The sequence below is a fragment of the Nannobrachium achirus genome (genome assembly GCF_963921795.1).
Source record: "Nannobrachium achirus genome assembly, chromosome: 22".
Taxonomy (NCBI): Eukaryota; Metazoa; Chordata; class Actinopteri; order Myctophiformes; family Myctophidae; genus Nannobrachium; species Nannobrachium achirus.
Genome location: NC_137829.1, coordinates 6,494,860 through 6,509,948, shown reverse-complemented (window position 1 = coordinate 6,509,948; position 15,089 = coordinate 6,494,860). Strand labels below are relative to the sequence as shown.

Here is a 15,089-nt window from a genome sequence, read left to right as displayed (position 1 = left end):
AATGTTTTTTTTTTCTCGTAAATTACAGCCCTACCTCATCATACAAAAGTGTTGCACAAAAGTAGAGAAAATAGCAGATCTACAGGCACACACCGCCTCGCGTCGCGAGGCGTTGTGTGCTTGTAGATGGGCTATTTTCACCATTTTTAATCGTTTTTAAAATAATAACCACAAAAAAAAGGAAGGTTTTGAACATACAAGGTTTCCACCCGACGACGACGACGATAACGTAGCTCCTTGACCTACCATGAAATGAGGCTGGGTTAGTATCCGTCTGAGTTCTTTAGCGTCGTGGTTCTCTGGATAGCAGGAGATCTCTTCCAGTACCTGAAGAGGCACACAGACAAAACACGTCAGAGACATAGCATACACGCACATGCACACATACACATACGCACGCACATGGACACACACACACACACACGCTACCTTCTAGAGTTTTGGGGGAAAACGTCAATACATACGGAGAATCGACCTCCGGGTCTCTCTGAAGCCTTCTCTAATCCCTCCTCGCACGTCGTCAACACAGTCAATTAGAGACCAAAAGTGGATACGGTTCAACCAATCAGGAATCCGGTCAAGTTCAAGCACCTCCCCTTGCCCTTTTTTTGACGTGAGTTGATTTGGTGTCATTTCAAGTTATGTTGCGCCTGCCTGCTGAATGTGGCATTGTAGAGGTGAGGCCTCTGTGTGTGCGCGTGTGTGTGTGTGTGTGTGTGTGTGTGTGTGTGTGTGTGTGTGTGTGTGTGTGTGTGTGTGTGTGTGTGTGTGTGTGTGTGTGTAATATTGTCAAGAGTTAAGACTTTCTAGCCTGGCATGGTCAGACAAATATCACTGCAGAGGACATTCTTCTTCTTTTCTTTTTTTTTTTGCAATGGTTTCCAGGCTAAAGACTTTCTGGTCTCTCAAAATGTTTCAAATGTCTCTCCTTTTTCCCTTACCTGGCCTACGGTTGTTGCCCACACCAAGCACAAAACACTGGTGATGATCTACAAGGCAATGAAAGGCATTGCGCCCCCTTACCTCAGATCAGATAAAACGGAAAGCCTATTCGTCCCTTCCCTAAAATAATCTGGTCAACACACCACACGTCCTAGACTCTTCTCCCTCCTGGCTCCCAAGCTATGGATTAAACTCCCCTCTCACTCAGAAGTCAGAACTGCAGACTCACACCTCATTTTCCACTGCAGTCTTGAAACTAACCTTCAGACTCCACCTCACCGCCTAGTACTTTTTTCTCCTTGTATCCATTCTTGTCACCTCTTATAATAGTCGACCAGACTTGTTCATGTGTCAGGATATTGTTTTCGCTTGACCACAAATGTTATGAATGTTATTTAGATAGCATGTTGTTTTGACAGATGCTAGATCTGCTGTTGTAACATAGTTTCTTCAAAGCACAAAATTGTGTTTTTAACATTCTCTTGCATGATCATTTACCCTGTAATTTGTCGACTAGGGCTCATGCCATTTACTCAGATATTTATGTCACTCTGGATAAGAGCGTCTGCTAAAAGCGTAAATTGTTACTGTAAAATATCATTCAGGACACATGGGTACACTTCAGTGTAGGTGTACAGTATGTGTGACATTTGGATTGAGGATTGTGTGCGACCGTCATTCAGTATCTGTAATTTGCGATTGCGATTTGCGTCTCATCCACTCATCTCACAGCCAGAGTCAGCACTGACCAGCATATAAAAAGGGATGCACTACTCGCATACATATACATGAGCCTATACTCTGATTGGTTCACACACCCAGCCTCAATTGACCCCATTAATGCATGAACTTGAAAATCTTCCAGATCTCCAGAAGTGACTCCATCCATCCAGATAGATCCAGTGACAATAGATCTCAGATGAGACAATGCTCAAGTTATATACCAGTATGCTTTAAAAGCAGAGTCAGCTAGTTTGTCTTTGCTTCTGTTTATTGGTGTTGTGAGGGTGGTAGAGAGGTGTGAACAGATCTCAGGGCTTACACATTCCAGATGTTTCAAAGCGCCACTTGCTCCGTCTTGGGAGGAAATCTTGCCGGAGGAAGACACAGGAAGAAGGGTTACACATGTTGTTGACTGTCCTGGTTGGTCAGAGAACTCAAGGGTCAAGGTTGAAAGGTCAAAAGAGGACAGAGGTCAGGGAGAGAAAAAAAACTCCCAACACCTAATCTACAGTATGTCAGCCAAAAAGAATCAAGCCATGACGTGCGGTGTGGGATTAGTATCTATAGCGGAGGTAGGAAACTTCTGGCCCAAAGAGTTCAAGGTCCTAACGAAAACAACTCTGAGAGGTCATATAAGATATGTTAGGTGCGTGGTTAGAACAAGAACCGTGTTAGTTATCCTTGAAACAGCTCACCCCTGCTCTACTGGGTCAGAAACCCCAGAAGGCTACAGTGTGATTGGCTCAAAGCATTTCGGTTTCAGCCAGAGGGGATCAGTACACAGGAGCAAAGCAGTGAAGGAGGAAAGGTCCCAGAGAAAATGAAGAATAGATGAAAAGAAGTGTTTGCCTGTTGTGAAACGATTTCATATAGCGGCACTGCATTGACTATAAAGATAGCGTAGGAGCGTGTTTGTAGTGCTTAAGTGAAACTGAAGCTCAGTTCAGAGCAAAGAAGGAAAACGTATAAAAGACAGTCTGTGGCTAGAACTCTCCCCGACACCCACATAAAGCCGCAACGTTACCACATCTACATTAGTGTGGCTCCATCCACAACTCCTGGTCCTTCTAGACTGCTTTAGGATGGAAAATGTGAGCAAGTCTCTGCTCTAATACCAGGCGGAGACTGCTCTGACACAGCGCTCTAGAGCTGTGTTAATTAGCCAGGCCTATTTGACATGAACCAAAGCCACATAAAACAAAGCTGGGCTCCTCCTCTCCTAGCTTTCCCAGTATTAACACAGCTGGGATTTAAGACAGCAGACCTCCCTATTCAGACTTCTTTAATTGCTCCCTCAACAGAGCTCACAATGTAAACATAATATAAGCTGTGTGCACTACTCTCACACGCATGTACATACAAGTGTGCATACAAGCACAGGCATGGATGCAGACACACACACACACGCACACACACACACAACAACTATAGCAGGTTCTTTCACACACCATTTCTCTTCTGTTCTTCGTCAAAGTGTCTGCTTCCTCCCTGTATCCTGCATTAGTGTGTGAGCGCAACATGTGGTAAACACACATCTCTAATCTAATGGTGCGTATACGTTTTAATGGTGTCAAATCCTGGACTCCACAATGGGAGTCCTGTGTGAGAGTGGAAAACAGTCTACGTCACACTAACAGCTCACAAATACACCCACAGAATGTGTGTGTGTGTGTGTGTGTGTGTGTGTGTGTGTGTGTGTGTGTGCGTGTGCGTGTGCGTGTGCGTGTGTGTGCGACGTGCGTGTGTGCGTGTGTGTGTGTGCGTGTGTGCGCATGATTTTGTGTATGTATTGTGTGATAATACATAATTGACAAATAAAATAGCAACTCTAATGAAAGGTCAAAGAAACAAGACAGATCAGTATTCATTGATGAGCCCATACACTGCTCTAACAACGGGAGTAACCCAGACACATGTCTGAACACTAGACTAGATTAGACTTAATGACTGCATATAAATAATATAACACCTGCCTGCTCTGATTCGTAATATCGTCGGTGTCGGGCAGAAACCTTGCATCTCCATACAGTATTTACTTTTTATGTATTTTTCCCCCCACTAAATTAAGGCCCTACTTCGTCATATGATACTATTACTATGATGTCACACAAAAGTAGCAAAAATAGCAGATTTACAAGCTCACAATGTGTCACAAAGTGACATGGATCTGCTATTTTTGATTTGTTTAATAAGTTAAAGCGAAAGTCTGTCTGTGGGTGTTATAAATATAAAGAATATATATAAACTAGTCATTGCCCATGGTTGTGTTGTGTACTGAGGTCAAATATCAGCTCGTAGGGTAGTAGGATATTTAAGACGTATCAATGATGTCAGTTATCTCCAAATTTGGGCACTGTTTCAGCATGTGGGCAATCTGGGCATATCAGATTTGGGCATTGTTTAGTATCAGTGATGTCATTCATGAAGTCATCTCCAAATCTGGGCACGGTTTTGTATCAGTGATGTCAGTCATCTCCAAATGTTGGCTGACTGATGTCAGTCAGTGATGTCAGTCAGTGATGTCAGTCATCTCCAAATTTGGGCATTGTTTCAGCATGCGGCTGTTACCATAGTGGCGACACTGTTTAGTATCAGTGATGTCAACATGCAGACAGATGACAGACAGACAGACATTCCGTATAGTTAAATATATAGAGAATACAGGTGCTTTTTCTTCTCTCCTTTTTGGACATACAAGGTTTCTGCCGGTTTAAAAGATTTTGTGTCCGGGATTCCCATAAGAGAAAAATCAAGATCTACAAGTGTTGTGAGCTTGTAGATCGTCTATTTCTGAATAGCCAAAGAATTAAATGAGGTATGAAGTATCCGTCCAAACCAAAAACCTACTGTACAGCTATCTAAACCTCAACTCTCGGACATTCAGCTCCAACGTTAACTTCTCAGAAATGCAGAGGAAACGGTTGGTTTTCACCAGTGGTGTCTGCGCTTCTCTCAACCAATTACCAATAACATTACTTTTGAATGGGTTTCCTGGACTGAAGCGGCACAAAGCGTGCCATTTGAAACCCTCCCACCATGGAAATGCAAGGCACCAAAATTAGATCCAACAGTGATTATGAAGCAGTAGGGTGGAAGTATATTCTTTCCCGGAATGATGAATTCCTGTAGAGCTGCACGCACATTATCCCAACTTACCCCCGAAGAGGCAGCAGTACAACAACGCTAGGTGTTCCAGTAGTGAAGAGTTAGAGGTTTAGTAATCAGAAGTGGATAGAGTGGGTTAATATCGTAGGCTAAAGCTTTGAGAGAACAAGAGGTTCATGACAGAACAGTGTGACGTAGTAGGTTAGGTGCTCAGAGAAGACAAAAACATAGGCTCATCATTAAAATAAACTTACAGACATGACCGGGGAGAAGTAGAATACAAAATGTGCTTGTCTTAATGTGGATGTTTGTGAGTTCTATCTGTGTGCAAAGTGTCAAGAGTGTGTGTGTGCGTGTGTGTGTGTGTGTGTGTGTGTGTGTGTGTGTGTGTGTGTGTGTGTGTGTGTGTGTGTGTGTGTGTGTGTGTGTGTGTGTGTGTGCGCGCGTTCACCTCTTTGGCTCTCTGTACAGCATCACTGCGGGGGTTTCTGATCTGATCTGAGGACTTGGTGTTGATTTTGTCATACAGCTGAAAAGAAAAAGAATACAGCACAGACAATCAATCAATTACAATCAATCAATCAATTAATCAATCAATCAAGGTTCTTGTCTCATCTTTTTTAGATGGTTGCTAGCTGTTGGGTACTTGTTCAAATGTTTTCCTATTTAGAGAATTTTTTTCTTGACCAAAATTTTGAGAATTATTAGATATCTAGAATTGTAGATAGGTTGTTTAGACAGATGCTTGGTAATTTCTTTACCCGGTATTGTAGTTTCTTGTCTTTGCACTCAACTTATTTCACAAATTTCTATTTATTCTTTTATCTATTTTTCTTCTGGTGCAAAACTCGGCCTCCTAGGGCAGAGGGTTTTCCTTGGCCTCTAGGGAGTGTGTGTGCAAAGTTTGGTATAGAGAATCGGCCCGGTATAGCGCCACCACGAGGCTTCAGAAATATAGACAGATCTGTCTTAATCAAATACCTATAGAGATTGCGTGATGTTTGGAAAAAGTCTGTAGGAGTAATATAAAAAAATGTGTTTTGCAAAAATCAGGCCTCCTGGTGGCGCTATACCAGGCCGATGTGAAAGAATTGGGGCAAAGGTTCTGCTCTGTGTGTGCACAGATTCATGTCGATTAGCTGTACACAGAGGGACGGACGGACATGGGCCAAAACATAGTCTCAAAGGGGGCTTGAGTCCCTACCCTTTTATTCGTCTGTAAAAAAAAAAGTGCCCTCTCCAGACCATGAATGCAGTTTTTACTGTGGTGAGAGAAATACAAATGCCCCTCTTTCCATGCCATACCTGAAGGCAGCATTCAAGAGAATTGCCTTGTCTCAACTCTCCTGTACTTGAACACAGCATCTTATGTTGAAAGAATTGCAATCTCTGTGTAGAAATCCCAGTATTAACTTGATTATGCTTACTATCAGTGTGGTATCTATCACAGAAAATAGCCGACCTCCAAGCTCACAACGCGTCGCAATGCTATTTTTGGTATTTTCATGAAATGTACTTTATTGTTATGTCTTTTGTACAGGTACATAAGAGTAAAAGTTATTTGTGTTCGGCATCCTTACAGACAATGCAGTGATATACAATAAAGCAGAACAACAGAAAAGAAGCTTTTTTGCTGTCTGTTGCTAGTAGCTTTGAGACTGCATAGTCGTTTTCCATGCGGCAACATCTTGAACAGACTGTGGTTGGGGATGGTGTAGATCTTTGATGATTCCCTGGGCTTTTTTGACACAGCGTTCGTTGTACAGGGCTTGGATTGGACCGTGTCTGGATGATTACAAACATAATAGCACTAAAAGTGTTAACACTCAGGATGTTTCAGTGTATGTGTACCGTACGTGTGAGAGTTGAGGGAATTATTTATTTGTAATTGTAACAGCGAGTGAACCCAGAATCCGCTGCCGGCTTTAGATGCACATGCCTTTCATGGATAAAATGTTAAGAAAGGGCTCTTGTTTATTTAGCTCTCTGAAGGGAGCACAACAGCCTTTTATAGAGAGACATAACGGCACTGACTCACAGAACCACTCAACGCCTCTGTTTACAGAAAGCCAGCTGACTAATAAAACTATTCAAGCTGAACAGTCTTGTACAGCCTCGGTTTGTTGTATGTGTGTGTCTGTGTTTGGATTCTTGTTTGTAGGGTCCATAATGGACACCCAGAAAACTGAGTTGGTTTATAGTTATACACAGCAAGATTTGCTCAAATAATTCTGTAGAACAGCGGTTCTCAACTTTCAGGGGGTGCCCAGTTAAATTATTGATTGGGGCCCAAATGGTCCCCAGTATGAGTATACTGTAAACATAGAGACATAGATACACACATGTACACACTCGGTCAAGCATGGGAGCGCTTGCACCGTTCAAAAAGCACCTAAACAGACTTCAAAACACATCTACAAGTCTGTGGTTGCGAACGTCAGGTCGCAGTTACTATGAAAAGCTCCACCGGCTGTCAGTCTGTCTGTTTGTCAGTAACGTCACACTTTTGCCCTAGTCATATCTCTGCCACCGTTGGCCCTATCAATGCCAACCTTTGCACACACACTCCTTGGATGGCAAATCACAACCTCCACCCCTCATTTCTCACATGGCCACCATCAGGCGGATTTATGCAAAACACATTTTTGGACACGGCTCCTACAGATTTTGGACTAAAATCACACAAAGCGGTACACAGTATCTCTAAAGTCATGTCATGAACATGGATCTGTCCCATTTCCTGTCCCAATCAGGAGGGAATATGTCGATTGCCTTCTAAAGTTTGTGTATGCGACCTTACGGTCGCTTATCTTCCGATTAGGGAGTCTTACTAGTATTATACAGGCGATTTGTCCAGAATGTGTCTGAAAACTGTCTGACCAGCTGACAAACACATGCTTAGTCACACACACACACACACACACACACACACACACACACACACACAACACACACACACACACACACACACACACACACACACACACACACACACACACACACACACACACACACACACACAGATATTTCAACACAGCACAAGGGGGGCCAAGCATCTTCCGCTTTCCCTTTGAGCAGAGCATCAGCAGTACTGTCCCAAGACATGTGATCAATGATAAACACCCAGACGGCAGACACATTAACAACACTACAATTACAACATTAACAACTGTGGCAGAACATTACATGTTTATTGGCTATATTAAACACACAGGAGTGAAATATCCAAACAACTTCATAACAATGGTTGGGGAGCAACTCAAGATCATTTTTATAGCAGCTGGTGTAAACTGTGCTGAATAAAAGGGTTGTTGGCTGAAATGCCTTGTGTAAAATGTAAGTACATATTTAAGAGATCTGGGTGACTATATGGTCTTCTTATCACCATGATCTGTAATAGAGCTTTATCCTTCCTCCCGAGAGAGGACACATAATAGTACTCTGGACGTGAGTGGCTGTGTTATCACATGGAAATATCAACATGCTGACTATGGGAGACTGTGGTCTGTGTCAGTGTTTGGATGTGTGAAGATGGATGACAGGCTGGGACGACCTGCATATGAAACAATGTCTGGGTCTGTGGAAATGTAAGTAGTATAATGTTCAATTTTTTTTTTTGTTTAGATTTGTTCTTTCTTGACTACAATGTTAAGAATGTTATTTAGATGTTTGCACATGATGTTTGGACAGATGCTGGGTTTGATGTTTATTGTTTACCTGACATCCTAGTTTATTTTTTTATTCTTTTATTTTATTTATTTTACAGTATATTGTTCTCTTTGCACTCGACTTATATGACTATTTACCCTTTGTCATTTGTTGGTTCATACTTACTCTGATCTCATACTTGTAAGTCGCTCTGGATAAGAGCATTTGCTAAATGCCTGAACTGTAACTAGTAATTGTAAATTGAAATCCTGGTGTTAATTACTTGCGCCAGCAGAGCGCGCAAGTAGGGTGATGATAGCTGTCTGCGGGTATGCATGTGGCCATATTTGGCTATGGGGCCAGCCAATGAGGAGAAAGTAACCCAAAATGACTAGGCGATGACTAGATGACTAGTAGTCTCTAGTCACCCCGTATTTGGCTATCATAGCCTAATGAGGCACGGCACCAAAGGCACATGCCATTGAAATTACATAATTAGCACGAGTTGGCACCTCAACAGAGTGCAGTCTAGTCGAAGACATATACTGACTGCCGCATGACGCCTTTGACGACTTATTGTCTATGTTCCAGGCCACCACCAACGAGTTTGATGAGCTATCCTTCTTTTGATGCTAGTTGGTGCTGTTGGCTAGCTTATGGGTCATCAAGTGTTTCCGGGGTAACCGGAAGGTCACCTGACGCGTCGATGACGTAACTGGAAAACAAACAGCTTTACCCTTTTTTTAGGAATTAAACGGAAAACAGCAATAATGTATGTGTATGGGAGAGGGGCTGGGCACATGCTCGACGCGGAAGCTGCTATCTTTGGAGTGGATCGTTGCGAGTGGACAGGGATTATTTTCAAACTCCAGGACACCCGTGTGCATCTTTTGAGGGCTGAATATTCTATGAAACTCTCAGAAATCATAGCAGGGAACGACCAAAGTCGAAAAACAATGTTGGCAGCAGACGATTTTCGGGCATGCAGTTCACATGTTCAATGAAATAAAAGGTGAGTTTGATATCACAACGTGAAGAAATATAGATAGAAAAATCCGCAGAATATACCTTTAACATTGAGTGTCAGTGTAAAAATGCTCCCATAAGGGTCTAAGGACACTGAGGATTTTACTGGGTAAGAATACATACAGTCAGTGTGCTGCAAACACAGATGCACAATGGAGAGCATGGGAATGGGGCTGAACAAATAGCTCTCAATGAGAGAGATAGAGTGCCCTCACCCGCGTTGAACACAGACATCCAGAATAGTGGTGGGCAAAACCGCTCATTTCAGTGAACGAGCGATTTCGTTCATGTTCACGGCAATGATCCGTTCATATAATTTGTTCAGTAGCGCTATCGGGCCTTGAGAAACACTATTTTTTACGCGTACAGCCCGCCTTCCCTCCTGGGTACCCAAATGTAACAGTTTAAGGAAGTTTGTTCGCGTTCACAATGAACTAGTTATTTTGAAAGAAAGGCCCATCACTAATCCAGAAAAGGGTTAACCACTCGAAACCATGTATGCCTATTCTGGGGGGCATTACCACGCACATTGCGACGCGTAGATCTGCTATTTTCGGCGACAATATTTGCAAGACAAAAAGGGGACCAAGTACAGAGACAAACCTAGCCAACTAAGTATTAGTTTACTAAGTATAGAGGGTATAATATGGGAACCACAACACACACTGTCCAACCCAACACACATGCACAAAATCACACATGCACACAAGTATATGGCTTAGGAGTACTAATTATACAGTTCCGCAAACTAGAAGGCCTTACGTTTTGAGCAGAGGAGCGCTGTGATGCGCTCTTTTCCTTTTATAGCTGTCTGTGGGTTTCCTCAAGGACAACTTACACCACCTGCCTCCACTAACTAGGAAGGAACTGAGCCGCTTACGAAACTAGTGCATGTGAACAACAACAAATGTGCTCGACTAAAGCACCTCATTAAACATGTTTGCAAAAAACAAACAGACACACGCAGACAGACGCACGCAGACGCACGCACGCACGCACACACACACACACACACACACACACAGGGGGTGGGGTGGCTGACTTCAAATTAGCTTGTGACAAAATACTCTTCTCCTAAATGCAGCAGAAAGGGAGATGAGAAAAGACAAATAAAACTCACACTCACCCAGGAGACAGCAAGCAGTGTGTCAGAGACGTGCAACAAGCACCCACAATACACATACACACACAAGACAAGTTATCTAAACCGCCAAGGCTCCATCCATTCTCTGTCTGCTGGCTCTCTCAGTCTCCCCCCAGCCTGTATGTGTTTGGGTGGGTGGAGTGGAGGGCAATGTCAGCCTCTGCATGCAGATGGATGGGCAGATACTGCTTTGGAGGCTGGCTGTGTCTGCCTTGTGAATGGAAGTGAGGCTTGACAATAGGTGCCATTGTTCCTTCACGGACCGGGGCTGGGCTATATCCTACTCTCTCTCTCTCTCTCTCTCTCTCTCTCTCTCTCTCTCTCTCTGTCTCTCTCTCTCTCTCCTCTCTGCTCCCTCTCCTTCCTTCTCTCTCAGGGAAGGGGTGTGAAAGTGGAGCTGAAAGCCATACATCTGCAGTCCCAGGCTCCCAGTGATACGAGGGCAACTGCAGATCTGGCAGCTTCTCTCCTGATCTGCAGATCTGGACGCTTCTTCTAACTGCTGAAGCAATCTCTTATGCATATGTGTGCATGCGCGTACACACACACGCCACACAGATGTGCACGCACGCACGCGTGCACACACACACACACGCGCACACACACACACACGCATGCACATGTGAAACACATGCTCTTACTTGGCCAGCAATCACATATCGGCAAAAAGTCAGGAAAGCTCAAAATAGAGACAAATAGACAGAAAGAGAGAATGGGAGAGGGACTAAATACTGACTATGAGAGGGAACACAGGCTTGATCTCAATGGCTGGAAATCATCTTTTAGAGATACGTAATTTCACTGTCACCGTTCCACTCTATCCAAACTACCCTCTTCCATCAGTGTGCCACTGCTGGTGTGGTGGAGTGGAGAAACACCTGATGTCCGATGCACAGCGCTGTGGCCAGCAGCCTGGCCTTGTAACCTGCAGCTCAACACTCAGCCACTTTCACTGCCAAGTCAAATCTGACTCCAGACGCTGCAGAGCATTAGTCAGAGTCATAGCTTGCACTCTGCCCCGCCATTCACAAAACAAACAAAGGGTAGGAGGGTGGTTGTGTGTGTGTGTGTGTGTGTGTGTGTGTGTGTGTAGGGGGGGGGGGGTGTATTTTGTTTTGTGGTCTGTGTCAGACTTCATAGATGTACTGGACATAAATGGAACGCTTTGAGATTATGGTGCAATTTTATTGCCATGACAGAGGTATTAAAACAGATTAACAACAGCGTAAAAGAAGAAAGATCAAAATACTTCACATTTTATTGCTGCAAATCCTCACAACCCTATTCATAACCATTCATTCTCTTTTCCAGGCAGTCCCAATTCCAATGAAGTCTCCTATTAAGAGATGTGAGACATTTCGGTTCTTTTTGGTTGATAAGGTTTCCTGCTTTAGAGCACAAATCATGCCATCTCTGTGTATTCTTCCACACAGTGAGGTGAATCAAAAGTTGTTTTCATTTTATCCAGGAGCCCAGCCAGATTTACTGAGGATGATTAATGACATGAAATCCTCCTCCCTTCTTTTAAATATTTTACTCACAAGATTTCTAAAAGAAGTTTCTCACTTTTTATCTGCAGGAGTTATTCCTCCATTTTTTTAAAAATTGGCTGTTGTTCAAACCCTACCGAAGAAAATCTAATTTCAACACAGAGAGTCTCAATACTTTCTTGCCAAAGTTTCTGCCCCATTTTCAAATTCATCATAGTACACTGCCCATTTAATGTTGTAAATTACAATTCAGATGCCGGCTGGTTAACTGTTCTGGTGTTGCTAGGCATGATCATGGCATGTTAATTGTCTGTTCAAGATAAGACAGTTTTACCCGAGTAACAGAACCTTCTCTGTACCAGTTGGAAATGTCTCTAATAGCTATGCAAATATCACCTGCAGCGTTCCTCAAGAGTCTATTCTTGGCCCTTTACTGTTCTGTATCTATATGGTACCACTGGTTCAAGTTATAGGTAGCGTCAATATTAATTTTCTTTATCCATACAAGCCTGGGATCCGAGGATAGTCTTTAGTTTCCCAGCAGTACACCCATGAGGTAGGAGATCCGTGAGTAATATATCCACCAGGACCGGGAATTGAACCCGGGACTTGCCATCAGGAATCAAAGCCCATGTGGTACGTGCCCCACCCACTCAGCCAACCCCAAGTGTCCCATTTTAAAAGCTATTTTTTATAAAGTGGCTATTAAATAGCAAATGTATTTTTGTTTTATGCTATTTATTCAATACACAAAATATTCTTTATATTCATTGTCTTTTTTATCTACAGTATTTTTCTATTTCTTGACTGTGCTGCACTTGTTTTAAGATGTAATTGCACAGCGTATCTTTCTTTTTATGTACAGTATGTGAAACACTCCATAAAATCCTTTTGGAAATGTGCTATATAAATACAAAGTATTATTATGACTTCTTTATGTTGCTGGTGAGTGCAATGACACTTACGTCAAGCAGCGTGTGTAGATGTTGGTCCTGGAAAACACTGTGAAGAAAGTCCAGATCTTTCTCACTGCAGTCTGTCAACGCATGAATCTCTTCCAAACTGTCCAGCACCTGCGATACAGCTCCTGTAGGCAGGCACACGCACACGCACACACGCACACGCACACACGCACACACACACACACACACACACACACACACACACACACACACACACACACACACACACACATTGTATTAACATAGTTGTGAGGACAGGCTAAACAATGTGGAAACTTCATAAATGCCATTTTTACCATCCTTTTTAACATTTTTAACTCTCATCCTGAGTTATTCTTAAAGAACGACTTCACCCACTTTCAATCTATCTTCATATAATTGCTAATCACTATTAAAATGGTTTAAATAAAGATTTTAATCATTTCATTTAGATTTTTGTTAACGCAAGAACAATCCATTATAGCATGCTAACTTCCAGGAATAGAAAGCCTGCAGTTTCTATTAGCTTGGATTCACCATGTCAATGGTAGACAGGTTTATGAACTTTCCAAAGCCCTCCTCAGAGACACAGAGTGAATAGACAAAAATAATACCAATCTATAATTAGTGAGGACCAATTATAAAAAGATAGGTTGAAAATGGGTGTAGTCGTTCTTTAATTACATGTGGTGTTGCATGGCACCAAAAATAGCCAATGTATAAGCTCACAACACGTCGCATTGTGAGCTTGTATATCTGCTATTTTCAACGTGCGACACCGGTGCACAATTACAGATAAAATCTGGCATACCTCCCCACTAGACTAAACTTCTAAATGCCAAACAATAACCACAACCTGATCTTGTACACATACAGTACAAACACCCAGACATACACACCCAACCCACCCACCACACACACACACACACACACACACACACACACACACACACACACACACACACACACACACACACACACACACACACACACACACACACACACACACACACACACACACACACACACACACACACACAGTCAATTCAACTTGAACATGCACATAAGCTCCACTCAAAGCGTAAATTGATGTTCTGAATCTGAAGTACTTGATCCATTAATGTTCAGTATGACAAGTGAACAGAAGGGTCCAGCTATAGAAAACAGACACATGACACCACAAGACACAAAAGGACTTGACAGCCATGAGTAGGAAGAGTAAGGGCTGATGCATACTCCACTTTTAGAGCCGAATTTATTTCGGTTTGGTTCGGGGAGTCACAAATCTCTGCAGCACCGAACAGCCGAACTAATGACGGTACCCACCCACCCCCCCCCCCCCCCCCCCCCCGAACCTCTGAATGGCGTCATATTATAGTTTTGTCTGTAAAAGTGGAGTCTGCATCGGCCCTAAGTAGCATGCATCACAGTGCTAAAAGAACAGAGATACCTACGTTCTGCAGCTAGTAGTCCTAGCAGGTTGGACGCATTAACACAAAAATGAATGTCATGACCTTCGAGAAATAATTATATTCTTTACCGTATTATTATTTCAAAAGTTTACTATATGCTGTAGAATTAAAAGGCACCAAAGAAGAACAAAAAACAGCTAATAACACTGCAAGAGCACACTGCAAAAAGTTTAATTTAACCCTGAGAGCAGTTTTTACACTCCGTTAAGGGGGTAAAAAATGATTTATGAACATTCACAAGTTGTTACAGTGATTTTGACAGCCTTGTTTCAGCACATTTCTTACTGTACTTCACAGCATCAGCTTATGACAACTTTGTGCTGAAACGAGTTTTTTCAGGCAAAAGAAAAAGTCACAAATTGAGCAGTGGGGCATTTAATGACACTTCCTCTTCACAGCTAATACTTGACAACATTGTGAGCTTGTACATTTCCTATGTGCGACACCAGTGCACCGCTATAAATCAGGCTTAATGTGTTAAAGAGCAGTGGTTCTCAAAGTGGGGGGTCCTCAGCTACATTTGTTAATACAGCATCACAAAACATTTTTAGATGGGGGTTTGCGGCCAAATATCAATTTGAGGCTTCTTGACATGAAA

At 42.7% G+C, this 15,089-nt stretch overlaps 1 protein-coding gene across 4 annotated transcripts in view; it reads right to left on the bottom strand.

The window, feature by feature from the left end:
- Nucleotides 1–15,089, bottom strand: part of caska (calcium/calmodulin-dependent serine protein kinase a) — a 170,779-nt gene that overhangs the window by 27,237 nt on the left and 128,453 nt on the right. For 2 of the 4 annotated variants that reach the window (XM_080753417.1, XM_080753419.1), the window contains exons 11-14: nucleotides 13,044–13,165; nucleotides 5,222–5,299; nucleotides 1,985–2,032; nucleotides 247–327 (exon numbers count right to left, since the gene is read on the bottom strand). In XM_080753417.1, the coding sequence (XP_080609543.1) occupies nucleotides 247–327; nucleotides 1,985–2,032; nucleotides 5,222–5,299; nucleotides 13,044–13,165 (329 nt within the window). The remainder of the gene's footprint in view (nucleotides 1–246; nucleotides 328–1,984; nucleotides 2,033–5,221; nucleotides 5,300–13,043; nucleotides 13,166–15,089) is intronic. The other 2 variants (XM_080753418.1, XM_080753420.1) reach the window with 1 other exon arrangement.